General features: G+C 41.9%; 1 protein-coding gene across 1 annotated transcript in view; it reads right to left on the bottom strand.

Annotated features, from left to right (window-relative positions):
- The window catches only part of ADAMTS17 (ADAM metallopeptidase with thrombospondin type 1 motif, 17), a 182,839-nt gene extending 166,172 nt beyond the window's left edge, over window positions 1-16,667 (bottom strand). The window contains exons 1-2 of the mRNA XM_009321473.1: window positions 16,532-16,667; window positions 1,175-1,347 (exon numbers count right to left, since the gene is read on the bottom strand). Of these exons, the coding sequence (XP_009319748.1) occupies window positions 1,175-1,347; window positions 16,532-16,667 (309 nt within the window). The remainder of the gene's footprint in view (window positions 1-1,174; window positions 1,348-16,531) is intronic.
- Window positions 16,668-19,074: the final 2,407 nt, after the last annotated feature.

Below are 19,074 nucleotides of genomic sequence, written 5' to 3'. Positions count from 1 at the left end.
AAAAAGCTGTTGTCCCATAGCTGGATTATGCACTGAGCATCCATCACTCAGCTCTTCACTGGGAAGCATGACCAGTCAATTACTATTAAGAACTGTTATTTTTTTGCAAGCCAATTTGCTGCTCATGAACAACAACAGAGCAGTAGTCAGGAGAATGAACTGTTCCTGGATGTTACAATAGCATGGGCAGAGGAATACAAGCTTCCTCCAAGAATTCCTTGTACAAATGCCTCTGGAAGGACCCCTGCCGTCTCTGAGCAGAGTTTTCAGTGTCCACATCCAATTTAGCCATTATTTTCTTTATTGGCACTGCCAACAAGTGAGTGAGTGAGCGCTCATGGCGAGAAGCTTTGTGCTCCCTTATCAACTGAGACGGAAGGCTTAACTACTAGGACAGGTAACAAATTAACACCCACACTTCATATGAGCTTGCAATTTCAAAAGGCTCTCCTCACTCCTGGCAGATTCTCTGCAGAATTTCTAGAATGCTTCTAGAGCCCAACTCAACCAACTATTCAGAAGTATGATCAGCGCCACTTCATGTAGCACAAGAGGTCCTGGGGTAAAGAGAATGGGATCAGCTGGCAATTCAGTGATAAGTTTGCCATGTTTTCTACAGCAAGGGAGGCAGCCATTTTCATTATGTAAAAATCAGAGACAAGAAGTGTTTCTAACTGACTTAAAGCCAGGTTTTCTGCTGGAAATCAACATGACTGCTGTCTTCAGTAACACTTTGGCTGCCTGCTATGACAGTGACCCACGGAGAAATATGTCTTATGAAACAGATCTGCCATGGAAATCTTTAGGAACCCAAGAAACGTCATGTCAGACAAGACCATCTATCCACTCCGGGATACTATCTTCCAGGGTATTCACAGCAGTACAAAAACATGCTAGAAAACACTACTTCTGAACAATTATGGAATATTTCCTAACTGAAAACTTGCAATTTCAGTTTCAAACAAGTTTTTTATTGTGATGTCCTTAGGCAAATACAGGAAATCACACAGATGGGGGAGAAGAGGCACATAACACAAGAAAACCAAAACCTTTCCTCATACCTTAAGGTCAAAACAGTTACCCATTTCAGCTGTCAAGGAAGCCAGCTTTAACCTACCCTGGATATGATCTGTTTACTCTTGCCTCTTCTTTTGAGAGTAAAGTGCCTACTTACCATATTCATAACTGTGAGGATGAATCTTTGGGCAGCCTCTGCACCATGGTATTGGACCATATCAGCATCTGCCACCACTAGAGTTTCTACTGTGTACTCGTTGGTAAGTCGAATGGCATTTCTTCTCTCCCTCCAGTCACTGGTTGATTTCATTTTCTTTTGTCTCTTCTTTTCTAAAAGTCAAAATACTTATTAAGGCTGGCAGATCATAATAAAACATTTATACTCTTTTCAACAAACATTCTTGTGCATATTCAGATTGCAATGACCTTTATTAAAGCGTTCTTTGCTGATTAAAAGAAGCAACCAAGAGGTTCCATTACATCTGTACCTCTGTGTGCAGATTTGTATGAGACCACCAGATTACATGCAAATAGGAAGGAGGATGGGAAATAGAAGAAGTCCAGAAAAGCAAAAGATTAACTGTAATTCAAACCAAGAAGTCATGCTGTTGCAAAAGTTTCAGAAATTGGAAACTTGCTTGTGAAAAGAGTAACATTCCATTATAATGGAACAAGTGCTAATTACGGAAAAATCTGTTGAAGAAAACTTTAGGAAAGGAGACAGTACTTTGGGATGCAATGTACACTCTAGACTCTGCAGGTTCTCCTTAGCCAGGGAAGTTCTAAGATATTCCTGGAGTCAGTATCACCATCAGCTTCATTTTTACTTCCTACCAGCATTACTAGAGCAATGTAACAGAACACAAGATAGAGTCTCAAAAATTTTAAATTAAGTGAGATTGTTTTGGAACATGTATTATTGGCCAACTGCAGAAGTCTCTGGATGAAACCCAGAAGTGCAGAAGGTCAGGCTAGATAAGACCTTCTCAGGCTTTCTTTGCTCATTTATTGCTATTGGCATGAGCGCCAGCACCAGCAGCTGCAGTCACCGGCCACCTACGTGCAGAGCTCGCATGCCTCTTTATTGTTGTATGTGTACCAAAAGCAGGGGAATCCCTAGACCAGCTGATCCTTAATGAACTTAAGTTACAAGAACCTGTGAAAAGGACCCATTCTATGGACTAGAAAGTGAAGCAGTGGTCAGCTACTGTTAACACAAAAATTAAAACACAGAAGTTAAATCTCCCTTCCTCCAAACTAAGGAACTAACATATTAGTAATATGTCCTCTTCTAAACTGAAAGGTGAAATGTGTTTCTCAGCTCAAAGACAGATGTGCAAAGCAGTGAGGCATGAACAAAGGAGAAATTAAGTTCAGATCTGAAACTGAATCTACTCACTTCATTGCAGTCACAAAAAATGTATTCATGTTTTCAATTGTAAAATGAAAGAAAAGCAAATGAAGTCATTAAAACAAATTTATTTTGCAATAAGAAACAAACTGCCAAGATTCACTGAAATTACATCTGCTCAGCCTGCAATACACTATGGATAAGATACTGACACTGGTATTAACGCTGATTTCTTTCATCGAAAAAGGGAGCAGAACACACAACAGGTCCTGAAACAGCATAAACACAACATTCAATGCAAAAGTGACATGGGATAGACCATAATGGATGATCAGACAGATACCTCTTATGTCACACTACACATGCTGCTCATTTCCCAGAGCAAAGAATCACTTTTTTATTTTCTGTAGATTTGACTTGAGACCCTCTCTTAGCAAAGCACCATTCTGCAGCAGGCAGATCTGGGTTAGCGTTCACTGATCCTGTTTTTCCACAGCCTGTTGACCAGCTCCCTTACATAATTCAGCATGAATTTCTCTTCTTTCCCAGGCTGGTAAATGCACTCACATCCAGACCATCAGTCTTCCCTGACTGACCCTCTTGTATTCAGGGTGACAAACTCCATCAGCTGTAAGTCCCCCAAAGCCCACCTGAAATGGACTCCCTGCCTTCTGCTCATTCATACATTTTCTGTCTTGTCAATATGCACATTTGAACATGTCCACCCCACATCCCTATTCTGAGTTGTCTAGCAGTCATCCAGTATAGCTCTGCACATGCTTTTCTGCCCAAGGCATCAACTGTCAACACTTGGTACATATTTTAAACTGAGAAAAACAACCATGAAATTTGATTTGAATCTTTTAGAAGAGTTTGAAAATATCACCCCTGGGTCTAAGACAACAGACAGGACAAGCAAAAAATGAAAACTTGGGGTGCTCATAAATAATGGAAGCTACATGCCAGCAGTAAAGATGAAAATATCCAAGTTTCAAGGCTTGTTTTCACAGGGACTGCAGGACAGCTGCAGAAAAGTGCGTAGTCATGACAAAGCTGCCACAAAGCAGGAGATCTGTATGTTTCTAAGTGCTTCAGAAAGGCAATAAAATAAAATGGAGTGACTATACCAGAAAGAAGGAAAAATGAATGCACCTTTGATTTGCCAACTATGAAATGGAGATGACTTCACCAAACTTCTGTGAACAAGCTCCCGTGTTTGTTTGTTTGTTTATTCATTCCATTCACCCACCCATCCCTCCCTCTGCATAGCCACGCATCTTTAGCTGCAGTACTTTCAAGGTTATCATTTAAATACCAGGGAAGAAATCAGATAAAAAGAAAGAGAAGGCAAACTATTCCAGTAAGAACATTGACCTTTTGGGTCTTGCTGCTAGCAATCAGAACCTTCCTGGAAGTAACAGCACTTCCCCATCAAATTCTCATTTTGGTAATTCCCTAATAAATTAAAAGCTTTCAGCTGGTATAAATCTCCTACCTATAGAGAAGTTGCTTTTACGGGGGTCTAGGCCTAAACTCAGATAAGTCTGGGCCTGGCATTGAATGAGCTGTGTAAAAAGGCTTAAGCGGAAGAAAATAAATTCAGAGTACTCTGGGTTTTCACTTCAAAAATCTCCTTTTTGGTGGAAAAGAAGCCACTTGTGTCAGAGGAGGAACCCACTACGCTAGACTGTAGCTTGCACTCCAGAGAGAAGAGGTCATGCCATGGTCATTTGCCATAGGATTGCCCAGTGTGGTCCCTCCTCCAGAAGCAGATGAAGGAATTGGTGAGGCTTTGCCAATTCCACTCGGCAGCTCTTTGCAGAAGGCAGCTGTACAAAACTCTGAAAGGTGTGATTTCTGGAGAGCAGCAGCATAAAGGGACTCTTGGCAAATTGGTGGGTAGTCTTGGTTCACACGAAGCCTCTGGCCTCCATTCCTCCATGAGTTTTACTTGAATCTGTGGATTGGCTGCTTTCCACTGGGTAGTAGGGATTAGAGGATGTGTGTGGAGAACTACCACCCCACAGGCTTGCGTAGAAACACAGCCAAAGTGACCTAACTTAGAGAATCTGGGCTCTTACTCTCATCTTCTCCCTCACATTCTCCAAGTGTAAGCTTACCGAGCACATAATAGACTCAAGGGAGCCTACAAAGAGCTCAGGTAGTCACCGATGATACACTACAGAAGAGGTAAGGCAAAGCAACACAAACTACTTGAACAGAGGTGTCGTGTGTCGTGGCCTCCCTTGTTTTAAGTTTGTAGCTCCTCTATAGGGTAACTTTTCTTTATTCTTTTTGTCCTTGCAGAGGGCTACTTTCAGAGCGGTCTCTATTTGCATCTTCCTGCCTACCACACATGCAAACAATTTTCCAGCATAATCAAGCACATGGAGAAAACACAACTATAATTTGCATGGATGAACCATCACAAACAGAATAAAAGAAATACACACATCCCATGTCGCAGACATTTGATAAAGAGGAGAAGAAGATCCAAAACCAACAGTAAAAATCCTCATTAAATGCATCTGCAACTCATACCTGAGGTGAGTCAACTTTATGGAGGTATCAAAAAAACCCCCATCTCTAGAGCCTCACTTCGGAAACAAGCCAGCACAGAAAAGTCTCACTCCTGCCCCGTGTGATTTATGGACTATGGGCAGAGAATCCCTCCATGAGTACATGAAACCCCAAACTAAAATAAACATCAGCCATTAAAACAAGGATTAAATGCTTGGTGGATTGTTTATTTGAACAAACTGATGTTACAAATTTTGTGGTGCAGATGTTAAGTGTTAGTGTGAAGGCATGAGAGGCCATAAAACATGGGCAGGAGCCTGTCAGAGGAGTTTACATTGCGGAGAGCATATATAACCAAACTGCACACTATTTTAGGAGTCAGGTGTTCCCCGCTTAAGAGGTCAGACAATTTCATGTGAAATATGAGCTGAAACAGTCAATCTACAACACAGCACGTATATGCTGTGGGTGACTAGGCACAAGGGACATTACTCTTTTGCCAGTCACTTTGACGGTGTATTACACAGTCTCTCTGGCCAAAAATTCCACAAAATTCAGGACTGTTAGGTGATGGGAGAAGGGCGGTACACCCCCAGATCCTCAGTATAAAATGGATGTAACATTGCACAAGCTCATTAGCTGGCTTTTATTTACAGGCTCTTACCTTTCCTTGGCTAGTCACCTGCAAAGCAACATGATCATATCGCATTTTCTGCAGTCCAGCAGACTTTGAAATCTTACTCAGAATGGCAAAAAAACATAGTCTCTACTGCAATCAGAAGCACAAGAGAGCTCTCCTGAAGCCTCAGTAGAAAACTTCTTATGTTCAGTGCTTTTTATGGCAACTCAACAGATGTACAATTCCGAAGCAACCACCCCAAATGACCTTTTTCTATTACACACCGAAAGCCCTGTCTAGCACTGTCTGGGTTTTGGCACATCCTTGCTGTAACTGCAGAGTCCCTTCCTGCTCCTCCTACCTCCCTTCCAACAGTATTTCCCAGACTCATCTGAAAAGTAACCTCTTCTCCTATAGCCTTCCACTTTTTTTCTCTCTAATCTTCCCCTTTGTAATTTTAGCTACCTCATTCTAGTTAAATCTACTGAAAGTTTCTGGATGCTGTTCAACAAAAGCCACAAATAAAAGCAAAATTGCAAAGTCCTTTCTGCAAGGCCAGATTTCTCCCTAGAAGCCCTTTTCTATTGCTGCCTTAAAAATCCGCTCCAGTTCTTCCTCAGGAAGCCCTCTGCTACCTTCCCTCCACCCATGACCCCTTTAACATCTCCATATACCCTCACATAGAGAGCTAGCTGTTTTCCTTTGTGCTGTTACTTCAGCAGCATAAAAAGGAGGAGAGTATGCAAGTGGGGCAAACAGCTAACAGTAGTTTTCCCTATTCCCCAGGAGTTTCTAGAGAATCTTTCACCGGTACTCACGTTAGGTGGGTTTTATTAGTTTCACTTAAAAGTAAAAATCATCACCTCTCCAAAGCGAAAGAAGAAGGAGATCCTGCACAGAAACCAAGCCTAGAAATTAAAGAAAGGAAGTTCTTGAGGTATATGCTTTACTAGTTAACCTAAAACCATATGTGAATCAGAGGAAGGGCAAGTTTGCTGAATTATCAGAGGGACAGGATGCCACATATAGATGTCCCACAGGCACATAAAGGGGGCCAGTTCAAAATTCATGGACACCACCAGAAACATCCCTTCACTGCCTCCTGTGGGCTTTACATCCAAAGTTCTGTGCATTGGTTACCTTGCAGCTGCAGTTTTCATCCATACAACAGAGAGGTTCTTTTCAAAACACTGATCTCCTGAAGGGGAGAAAAAAAAAAAAAGAAACCACACTTCAGCTCTAGGGGCCTTGCTCCACACAGTTGCTTCCTTGACACCTTTCCTGTGGCATCCACCTCTGAGTAGACACAAGCAAGGATGAAGAAGAAAACTAAGAACAGACACTATTGGAGTTGCTGTCACAGCCAGCACTCCCCAATCTATTTCCAGCCATGGGAACATGGAGCCCCCTTTACCCCTGTCAGGACGCAGCACAATATTGTCCCTGTGTACTGGTCTTTTATACCTCCATTAAAAGCTTGGAATTTCAGATTTACCACAGCTAGCTGATGCCAGTGAGTAGTCTGAAGTTCAGGAATTAAAAATGGTTGCTCATTCAAATCACAGCTGAGTACAGACTGAGAGCTGTCCTCTCATTTTTAATGCCTTGTCCTACAAAACGGTTATGCACCTCCAATTTCTTTCTGACTAGAATGGCAGACAAAATCATGCATCAACAGGTAGGAAAAATCATTGCATAGCAGAATGATCCACTGCTCCCTAATCCACCTCCCAAAAATGTTGTGGGTTTTTTTGTTTTGTTTTGTTGTTGGGATTTTTTTTTTTTTTTTTTTTTTTTTACATGGCCAATTTCATACCAAATCACAAGTTCATGACTATTTGTCTGGCACAGCAGCAAACAAGAATTTAAGACAGAAGTCATGAACTCTGTGCTGCATCTCAAAACACCACGAAGATTTTATTGCAAGGATTGTTATCCAAGTTAGTCTGTGGCTTGGACACATCAGTTAAAACCTTATTCTTCTGCAAAACATACTCAGCCATCAACATAACGCATCAGGACTTTGTCTTTAATGGCAGGCCTGTAAGACAGCACAGGATAAGCACTATGATCTCTATCCGCCCTCTGGTTCAATTTGTCAGCAGGATTTCAAAGACTGTCACCTCCTGAACTATGTGCAGTCATCTCCTTTTAAAAGGACACCTTCATTGTAGGCTTTCCATCCAGCTAGAAACAAGGACTCGCTCATGTAAGTCAGATAAGAGAATTTAATGTTACAGAAAGCAGGCACAGTGAGCATGGCTTAATGGTAAGACTATTAAAGTGGGAATGGAAATACCTGCTCTACCATTCCCTCTTAGCCTCTGTGCCTCGGTTTCTCACCCTATATTTGATTTGCTCTGTTACTAGTTGTAAATTCTCTGAAGCTGAATTAATTTCCTTTGTTTGTGACAGACGCACAAAGGTCCCAGCTTGCTTGGGGCCATGGGGGAAGATCCTGTAACACAAATATAATTAGGTCCTAGTGATAAGGAGTGATGTACGTTAAGACTGAACTTAGACTCCTCAGTTTTGATCACTTAAACTCAGCAGATCTGAGACCAATCACAAAGCACAGTCCTAATCCACTTCAGAGCTTCAGAGACTACAAAATGCCTGGCTGCAGTTATACTGTGAAAAATGGCATCATTGGCCTCCAGGTTTATTCTATTTTAATGAGTCTTTAGCGAACGGGCTTAGTTTCCAAATAATGTTTTCACAACTGCCAGCCTTACCAACCCATCCTGGGCTTTGGCAGCTGAGGTTGGAAGAGCTCAGGGACTCACCAAACCAGGGGCTCCCCACCTACAGTCTGGCCTCACCATTACACCTATACTTTTGAGAGAGGTGGCACAGACCTCTTCGAAAGCCGAGCAATTTAATTCTGGTGATTTGCAAAAGCCAGTAAAGAATACAGGTTCATCTCCCATAACGGTGTTGGCTCAGCAGGTCAAAGTGAAGTAAAAACTAGTGTAATAGTTATTTTTAATCCCTAATGTATACAGATATGTCAAACTACCCAGGGAACAGATCAGCTGAGAAAGAAACTGTCAGTTTATAGAGCAACTGTCAGATCCAAAGGCTCTCGGTACCATTGCCAGAGTTAGTAGCCCTAACGTGCAAATAAAGCAACTGCTTGAGAGTTAGAGGTTATAGTCTAAATGACCTCTAGTCTTCTGTGCCTTCAGTCTCGGGTTCACAGTTTGGGACATCTATGACTTAGGAAGCCTAGAGCTTTTGAACAGAGGCAAAACCTGCCCCAAAGTGTTCCCATCTTGGCCACACAAACATGTAGGTGCCCAACACTTAGTAACTTTTATACGTAAGATCCCAAGGGATCTGCTGAAGGTCAAAGGTCAAACAACATTAGGAATTGAGACCAACAGAGTCCCAATTCCCAACTCTTGGCTCTAGCCCTGAGCTATGATTTACGATAATATGGAAAAAACAAAGACAGCTAAAAAGTAAGCAATGTACCTTAGTCTCCTTGGAGCAACCTGTCTGCCTTTCTAGCCAGAATGACCACTGGAATACCTGTGAACATCCTGAGACAAGGACGGTGTACACTAGACAACCTAGCTCATTACCACCTGCCAGTTTAGATTTTATTAGGTTCCAATGGAAACTAGCACTAAGTTTTATTAGGAACCAAGTGAAGCAGCAGTACAGCTCCACTGTGTGCAGCTGCTCTGGAAGGGGAAGAAATCCATACACTACACATATTTGCATGTCCTCTTCTTTCATCTCTTTTGCACCTTGACAGTAGAGGAAGAAGAAACTGGAGTCCCTCCTGCTCCACATTATCCATGCTGCCCTCATGCTGAGGGCTTCATCCAGAACAGACCAGCAATAAAACTTCACTTGCCACGTGATGGAAAAGGACACTTCTGAATGGTAGACTGCTCCACAAGGCTGCTGTTTATCAGCCATAAGGAAACAATCACACACTTACAGGGAAAATCCAGATTCCCTGTTTGGAAGACCAGGGACCTGGAAAAGCCAAGGGATTTATCCACACAAGTGAGACACACTCCCATGGGTAAAGTGCTGAATTTCTGATACAGGGAATACTTCTATGCTTGCAAACACTTAATCACATTACATCTTCTGCATAGCCCATTGTTGAAATCCTTGCTTTAATTCTTCAACAGATGCTTCCTAATATGGACTAATACAGGTTGCATTACATCTCTCTATTTTTAGTGCACATGTTTTTTGGCCATAACAACTGCTATTTCAGGTCAAGTCAAACCTGCAGAGAAAACACAGCTAAGAGACAATGATTAAAGATGGGGAAATGCAACGTAGCAGTAACATGTGTTTAGGATTTATACCTGTTCAGGGAAAGCGTTCCCTACATTTGATACCTGCATACTAGCACTTATTTAAATTATTACCAGCTTTGATCAATTGTTAAAACAGGTCGAGAAGTAACTATACAGAGAAGCAACGCATTGTTATTTTGTGAATTAAAATGTTGATCTTCCATGCGTCTCTCTATGCAGCATATTTGCATTAAATGAAAACTGGTTCATTTAAACTGACAAAAGGATTTAAAGTAAACCCACATTTAAGAGTAATTTATGAGGCCTATATCATAAACATGAAATAACAACCTTCCCTCCAAAGACAAGCTGCTCTCTCTCATGCTCCTGGACTGTATTTTATACCAAATGCCTTCTATGTAAGGGGACTTTAATACATCACTGGAGACCTTTAGAAAAGTTAACAGAACTTACTTTTCCGAAAGAGACAGAAAGTTTTATGACATGGTTAGAGGAGACTCCTATGCTTTCATAACTTGGTTTGATTCTGTCTTTAACATTGATATTTTCTCTCACCAAGAAAAACTGAAAAACTTTTCCCATCCATAGACTTTGATAGCATAGGAAACATGCAAAACGTGTGACCAGATCAGCAAATTAGTTAAACTATTGTTGTTCCATGATAGTGAACATAACTATATCCATTTACTGCAGCTGAGGGTGTGGTGGATATTGTCACATGGAAACAGCCTTATTGTATATATTATAAGGTCGCAGAGAGACAGGACAATGAAAGAAGACCTCTCAGGTCCTTTCTAGCCCCATTCTTAGCTACACAGCGTTAATAAAGGAGTTAGTACAGCTCCCCTGTAGTCCTCTCTGGTCTGCCCATTTCCTCTCTGTCAAAAGCTCTTCCTATGGGGTCAGAGACTGGTGGAAATCGCAGATACTGTCGAAACACAGGTTAGCTCTGCAGCTACCTCTTGTCCCCACAAATAAATTGAGAAGTCTACTCATGGATGTCTAGGCTAAACCTGAGGGCACTGCAAAAATCAGGTATGATGCATTAAGAGACCTCTTTCTCTCCCCACGTGGCTCACCTGTAGAGAAATTCTTACTTTTGTGTCTTAAAACCTACGAACAAAACTCCCTATGACTCCATTCTCTCTCCAGAAAGACCACTAGTCCAGGACCTTTGACAAGAAAGTCGTCAACTAGTTCTTTAAAATCAGAGCAGTGTGTGATAGCAGGTTTGTACCCCAGATGGAGCCCAGTGTCTAGAGATGAGAACCGAAGAAGTGTTTCACTCACATCACTGGTGTGAAGCTATTTCCCATGTTCCTAATGACGCCATGCTTCAGAGCAAATGAAACCCAACCTTTCCTTCCTTCCCCCTCACAGCATAGGCACCTGGAAACCTTTTAATAGGTTTTCTGTTTGCCTCACAGGGGCTCATGTTCATTCCTGAGCAGAAATGTGCGTTGTGACTTGAACTCTTTCTCCTGCTGGATGACAGGTGATAAAAATAATACGTATACACATATCATATGACTAACAATAGCACCTGGCCCATGGTGATGGGATCCGTCTTTTGCTGCTGGAGCACTTCAGAATTCAAACAAAGGGATTAAAACATCAGCCCTGAATCCACAGACCTCGGATATTTTTTTTTTTAACCCATTCATAGGCACTTTCAGATTCAAATCTCAAAGATCCAGTCATCCAGGACCTTAAGTACTTTCCCACTCCTGACTACAGCCAGATTAATCCTCTTACACAAATTATTCCAGGAGAAATTTGGCTCCCACAAAGTTCTCCTGCAGCTCTAAAAATAATTTCGAGTGCTGTAGGACATTATGCCGCTTAGACTAAAGGAGTTGTTTTAGAGGTTTTAACAACCACTTATCAAACCAGATTGCTGGCATTACCTAGCCCCAAGGAACTGTTCAGCTCAGTTTCCCTCTCTCATGGCTGGGGTCTGCGAGGAAAGTACCACACTTCTGGGTGGAAAACAAGAGGAATGCTCTTGGAAAGCTCTGCTCTCTATCCCCTCAGTAGCGCTGACACATGGCACTTCCTGATTAAGTTCATTTTGCTTTCTTAAAATGCTTTCCTCCTTCCCCTACAAATACTCACACAAGTCATTACATCACCATGCATCTTTTTTTACAATCAATTAAGTTCATATATTACAGGACCGTTGCTGCGAATAGAAATTTGCCATTGAACAATTTAGCCCTGTTTAAATTCTTACGACATGATTAATAACTAACATTAAAAATTCAGCATCTGATACTTTGTATTTTATTTGAATCCCAAATAACCCCAGATCATGGCAGGTACTGCTGAATTACAAAATTTTAAGAAGAAAATATCTTTAGAGGTGGTTCTTGTCTGTCAGAAAATACAAGAACAGCAGCAAAGGACTGGAAAATGCCCAAGCGTGGCAATTCTGTGGCTTTGAAAAATACTCATTTTATATTGTATTTACACAAATATGTATTTTTCTGTCTATGTTGTTCCACAATACAGGATGTGTATCTAAAATGTCTAGCATGAATATTTCCCAAGTATTTACAACCTCCATTCTTTCCTGTCAAGTTTTAGCCTGGGTGAGCCAAATTACAAGTCAGTGAAAAACAGCCTCTAGTACAAATCTGATCAGTCCTTCACTCTGCCGATGTTGGCGAGTACCATAGTAAAGAGACCTTTTCCCAGGAGAAACTCTGGAAGCACGCCCCTAGGTCGTCATTTCCACACAATTTCATTAGGAATGGACCTTTTGTGTGTCAGAGAGGATTAAATTTTTTGTTTCTAAACTCCTTGTGCACAAAAGTTAATCCAAACCAGACAGGAGTCAATTAGGTCGTTAACGTGCTAAGCCTATTAACAGCCATGACTTACATTTCTTTCCCGCAACAATGAAAAACATTCAGGAGTCTGCCTTTAAGTGGCAAAGCCCATGAGCAATTTCATTATTTTATGACACGGCTACTTGAAGCAGTGGCTGTTTGCACGAGCAAGCAGCACTCCCCACTGTGCAGCAGTCGGGTGCTTTGCTCTCCCCAAATCCAATCCTAGCTTAGCCCCTCAGTTAGCATCAGGTAGGAAAAAAATCCAGTCACAGAACAAGATCCCTAGCTTTACGTAAATTTTACATCAGACTATCAATCTCCCTCTGCCTCAGAACTCAGACACACACTCAGCCCATGTGGCCTGGCCACCACCTTTGCACGAGCTGAGCTACAGTAGTAGTGTGTGCATGTGTGCTCTTAGGTCAACAAATACGAAGAACTCCAACAACTTTGCTTGCAGTAGGGAATTCTTGTTCCTCAAGCTGTCCATGGATTAGGAACCTAACAGATATGTAATTAATTTTGCTGACACACAGAGTTAAGTGCAATCACATCACGTCAGACCAAAGGCCCACTGGCCCATCCCACGAGGTCCCCCAAACTCAGGACCTGCCTGCCAGTCACCTCTGGGCCAACCTGAGGAGGACAAAGCTTGCGGGGAGGATCCCAGCAGCTGTGGGGTCTATTCACATTCCCTTTTGGACAAAGCAGAGAAGAGCAGCATGTAGTGGGTTTCCCAGAAGCCTTCAGGAAGCAGTAGCTGCTACTGGAACACTTTTTTTCCATGTCCCCTTTTAGTGTCTTATTTTTATAGTTCTGATACCTTGGTACTCACTCACCTCCACTTTCCATTTGTGATCCCATGTAATTACCCAGTGTCTCCCCCATTTCCTTTCCTTTAGTCCCTCTTCTCAGGGAGGGAACTTCAGTTCTGTCAAGGACAGGCAGCACCCTGCTCCTAGACAGAAGGTCAAAAGGTTCAGTGGCAAAAGGATAAGGCAGATTTCCTGGACTGATTTTGGTTCAATTCAGCTTTTAACTAATGGCTGTCTTATTTTACAGTGTAAGAATTTTGTAATGCATTCTCTATGAACACAGTGTTGCAGCACCTACAGTACTTGGCTAGGAAACCAGAGCGGTGCTGAATTCTGATGTTTCCTCTAAAGAGGATCTGTAACTCTAACCAGAACCAAGATTTCATACTCAGAGAATCAAAAAGAAGATTGGCTTAGTCTGAACCCATGAGAATGATAAACCTGCTGAATTACTAAGAGTTCAACTCCACACAAGAGAAAATGAAGTTTCTGGCTACAGGATTTACTAACAAGCAGTGCCAGCTAGGAGGCAACCTTATGACCAAGCAAAGGTCATCTCTGCTGGTACACTGGCTTGGTTAAATACAAAACCCGAGATACACACACAAACTTTTAAGTTCATGGTTGCCTATTCCAGTCAGTTCCTTCAGACCTCTCTTCCACTGCTGTTCCCAATAAGGAAGCCTTTTGTGCCTCCGGCTGCTGCCATGTCGCTTTATGTCCAACAACAGCCCTTGTTCCTGACCACTTAACTGTTCCTATACTTGTGGGCCTTGCTCTTGTACCCATTAAACCTGCCAGTCCTGCTTCCCATTTCGTCCCTTTGGCAGCCTAGTAGAAGACAGCATAGATGCCTTGACCTGCTGCCTCCATTTAGTATGCAGTCCATCTAGTAGAAGGCAGAAGCTGAAATATTGGTGGGGTAATGGGGCAGGAGAGGAATAAAAGGAACAGAATATACAGGCACACTGAAACCTAAAGACAAGATTTTGCAGAGTTCAGAAAAAATACCCTCTATGCAACCCACCCAGACAGATTTCCAGAAAGGATAAAATTCAATTGCTCCAAAGAAGCCAAAAGCTAGACCAGTTTATACTAGCTGACAATCTGACTGTTTGGCTTTAAAAATGGGAGAAGACAGGATATGATCAGTGAATAGAGTTAGACATTTTCTCTTGAAAAATGATAGGAAATAATATCAACAGCTATTTTATTATTAACACCAAACAAAAAAACCCACCCCAAAATGAAAAGGGTGCGAGACAGCTGCTTTTTTTCAGGGTTTCAGCTGCTAAGCATTAGAACACCATGCAAGGTTTGCAGCAGCTCACAGGCACGCACTCTTTAAGTGCAAAAATATAGTAAAGCTACTGACCTTCTATGGTGTCTTGACTGGAGGAAGGTGAAAGACGGGAAAAAATATTGACAGGAGGGCTGTCACCAAAAAACTGGATCTCCTTACTATTAGTCTCCCATTCCAATGGAGACTCTAGGGCTTAAAATCAGATCGACAATTATAACTTTTAAAAAACAACTTTAACATTGTCACGCTGGGTCACAACTGAAGACTGACAATTTGGAACATGCCATCAGCACCTCACATACCCACAGACACCCATAGGATTTAAGCCCAGGATCCTAACACCGGCAAGGTGTGTCAGCCTGACACTGGAAACTGAATCCAGAGCGTAAGAGAATGGCTATTAACTACCAGACACACAATCAAAATCTAAATCATTGCCATTTCCCAGGAAGCTGGTTCCCCTCCCAACTCTTGTTATACTACAGAAACCCCATTGAAACCTCATATTGCTAAACTGTTTAAGCAGAAAAGCACTAGAAATTGCTTGAGAGGTGGTTGTTTGGTCCAGAGCAGCTTCACACACACGAGGCACATCTGCATTTCAGCTGCTACTGATCCACAGCCGGGGTAACAGGATGGCAGACAAAAACTGCTCAAGCACTCCACCGCCTAACTCGCACGGGTTTCCTGCTGTCACAGCTGTAGCTCCTTCAATATCCAATCTAACTAGATTAAAGTTAGCCTAGGGATATCTGTATGAGTTGATATCACATTTTGGACTCTCAGACCTCCAACCTGAGTTCATCTCCAAGGAAAGCTAAAGACCTTAAAAGTTTCTTTGCTATCTCTATGAGCTCACTCCCTCTAACACAAGGCAAGAGGAAAAAAAGAAGAGTTTATCTCACAAAACCTTAAAGCAAACAATTCAAAAGCTGCCACTCAAAGAAACAAAAAGTCCTATAGCATGAGAGCTAGAGCTTAAGTTTGATGAGTCAAACACCAGAAAGAAAAAGCAAAATCAAGTTCCTAGTTAAAAAAATTACCTTGCTCAACTGCATCTGGCAGTTTAAAATGCACCTAAGCCTACACAAAAGCAATTTAAAAAAAACCAAACAAAAAATTAAGTCTGCCCAGTTGACCGTATACCCTGATACACTCTAATATGGATAGTATGCTCTGCTAGACAGAAGTAAAAATTATGACATGCGAGAAGCTGAAAAAGAAAGTCGATTGTTTTACAAAAGAAACTGTGCATCTCTTCCCCTCTCCAGATATCTTTTCATCCTGTTATGAGCTGGATCCCTGGAGCTGGACTCCACAGATGACACTTACGATTAGATTATATGAAAGTATCTGAAGTGATACTTTCCGCATTCTGAAATGCAAGGATCACCGTTCTACCCATGCCTACTTGGCACAACTCTAGTGGAAAGGTGAGACAAAAGACCACCCCTCACCAGTGACTTCAGTTTCACAATTTGGGCCTTTGCTAAAAACATTCCTGAGCAGCGGTCACATTGCATGGTTAAAAGAGAAGTTTACTCTGACCCATCACAAAGTTTATCTTCTCACAAATTGAATGTTACAGCGTATGTCCTAACAATTTTTATATTTGTGATGTAGCTCCTTCTGCCAGAAGTAGCAGGATTCGTTAATGCATGCCATTTTTCACTAGCTCCAGCTGCCTGAACACTTGAATTACAAAATACAGACATATCTGGCAGAACAACAGTTAAAAATATAATTGCATACTCATTGCTGTTCTCTTGAGCCACTTCAAGCTCACCTGTTACAACCTTGCAGCGCTCATCAGGAATGTGCGACTTCATGGGATGGCTTGATTTTGTGGATCGTCTATGCCTGATGAAGTGTTCTTTTCCACTAAATGAGGTCTCTGATGTATTCACTGGTTGTATTAGCATGTGCTCTGATCCAATTTGGATATAGCCAACCTGTCCACAGAAGAGAACAAAAAAACCCCATCAGACAGTTTGGTATCCTAACCTTGTCTATCAACCCAGTCTGAACCTAGACCATTTAATTGCAATCATTATTTACAGTGTGAGGAAATGAAAAGTGATTACGATCGTGTTCAGTCTGCATAATACAGACTAAAGAACTTCATCTGCTCCTCATTTATTTTTTATATCACTGAGCACTATTTAGAAACGTCATTGTGCAAGGCACTGTACATGTACAAAAAAAAAAAAAGTGGGGTGTTCTTGTCAACACCTTTCCTTTCCCTTCTTCCTCTGCCTCCAGCTAGAGCACCACTCTAGCTGCAAGCATAAATAGGTATGTCTTATGAGATGCTCAACTCACACGAGGACAAATAAATCCTATTAACAGAAATCCTTTCATGATCACCTTTTTAATTGCCAGCTAGAATTGCATTGTTGCTAAGTGGCATTTACTATCTCAGTAGAGCAAAGAGGTGAGATTGCCTGCAAACAGGAGACCACCTGGGTGTGTCACTCTTGCGGACAACACTAAGTGAATTGAAGTGATGTTGTAAGTATGACTTGCAGAGCCACCCACATTTTTTTGAATGGGGACCAAATACCTCTTCTTGACTACAATAGGGGCCACATAGTAAGCACCGCTGTCCCTGCAAGCTGTGGGCTGGGTTTCAAGGGTCAAGCCGGGAATGGACTGTTGTACCTTCCCAGTTACGAGCTTTTCCACCATCTTTGGAATAAGTAACACAAGGATGGCAAAGACTCTGTCTAATTAACAGTAGACTCCAGAGGCTACAGGTCAGAGCACTAAACCCCTGCCTTTCTTGCACCAAGTCCAGACCTTACACCAGGGCTGGCAAGAACATCTTTGGAAGGCAGCTTCTGCCTCAGGAGAGCCCTCCTTTGCTTGCAACCCAGAGTTTTTAAGGTTCTTTTATGCCTTTTCCACTCCTTTTCTGGCATGAAAGGAAGAGAGTGAAAACAAAGATATCACCTTAAAACTTAACAAAGCTTCCAGGTTTAGCAATCAACTCTGAGGTTATAACACGCTGGAGAAAGTGAATATGTACAATGAGTGTTTCTTTCTTACTTTTCATTGTACTAATCCAATGATTATTTGTATTGCAATCAAAAGTCTCGAAATACAGCTTTTTGCCATATACCCCCTTGGGAGAACTCTCTAGGTCTGATCCAACTTCTCCTGCTAGCAACAGAAGGCCTCATCCGGCCTGCCAGGAGGCATCAGATTGTGCCTATGGTACACCTTATAGGTACAGGAGCTTACAAAGAGGTCCTGCTAGGTTGCATACCTGTAACACCCATCCTGTACATACAGAGACCAGACTTCTCCCCCCACCCCCCCGCGTTCTGTGCCAGCCAGGCAACCATCCAAATAAATGCTCTGCACATACATGCAAATACTATATATTCAACAGCTGACTGTACTAATATGATTTATAATATACATTACATATATACTGTATATCGTACATTTCCACACCTCCCTGCCAAATTCAGTCCTCACGTACACCCAGGAAATCCCTTTGGCCTAGTATTTCCAGCAAGAGGAATTTCTGCTAACAGAAATGAGAGCTCTCCTCTTCTGACAGCTGTACTAAGTGAACAGCATTCAGGGGAAACTAGGATGTCTCAGAAAGGGTCACTAATTTCAAAAGTGCACTTGGAAAAAAAATACAATAATAAAAATTGGTGTCTCTATTTGCCACAGCTGCAAAGCACGGTGTTAACAATTAGTCCCCTCTCTCAAAAGAGATGAGAGACACCTCTTCTGAAGTCTTTCAAAAGAGACCTTGCCCTTGGGGCAAGGTCACTGATTAAGTATAAAATGCCTTGACACTTCCCAGAAGGGCTCCCATTTACAAAGAAAAATTGACATTATTTCTTGGCCCTCCAGAATGCATACCAGTTTACAAGACCCACTCTGCCCTGGAGTTTCCAAAAGGGCTGCCTCTTTATTTAAATTAAAAGTTGGGCTTTGTCAGAATTGTTTCAGAGACAGCAAAAGCTCTAGTGACTTATTCTTCCAGCCTCCTTTATGATGCTCTCCACTACTTCCCCCCTCCTTGTTCCAATCTTCCAGCTGGGAGGTAGCCCCAGCCCCCTTTTTTAATATAGGTTTTAATTATTTAGAAGAAGGGTTGTAAATCTGGTGCCATGGTACTAAAAGCCACACCAGAGCTCCTGAAACACTGCCAACCATTTTTGTTGGTGCCAAAAATATGTAAGAAGTCAGTTTCATCACCACCCGACATTATCCCAACTTTTTGGCATCAAGTGTGAAAATAATTTAAACCATTGGAAAGGACTTCTGTTTCACATTTGCTTTGGAATTGTGAAACCTATGGAGGGA

Source organism: Pygoscelis adeliae, unplaced genomic scaffold, assembly GCF_000699105.1.
Source record: "Pygoscelis adeliae isolate BGI_AS28 unplaced genomic scaffold, ASM69910v1 Scaffold13, whole genome shotgun sequence".
Taxonomy (NCBI): domain Eukaryota; kingdom Metazoa; phylum Chordata; class Aves; order Sphenisciformes; family Spheniscidae; genus Pygoscelis; species Pygoscelis adeliae.
This window is presented reverse-complemented; position numbering and strand designations above follow the sequence as displayed.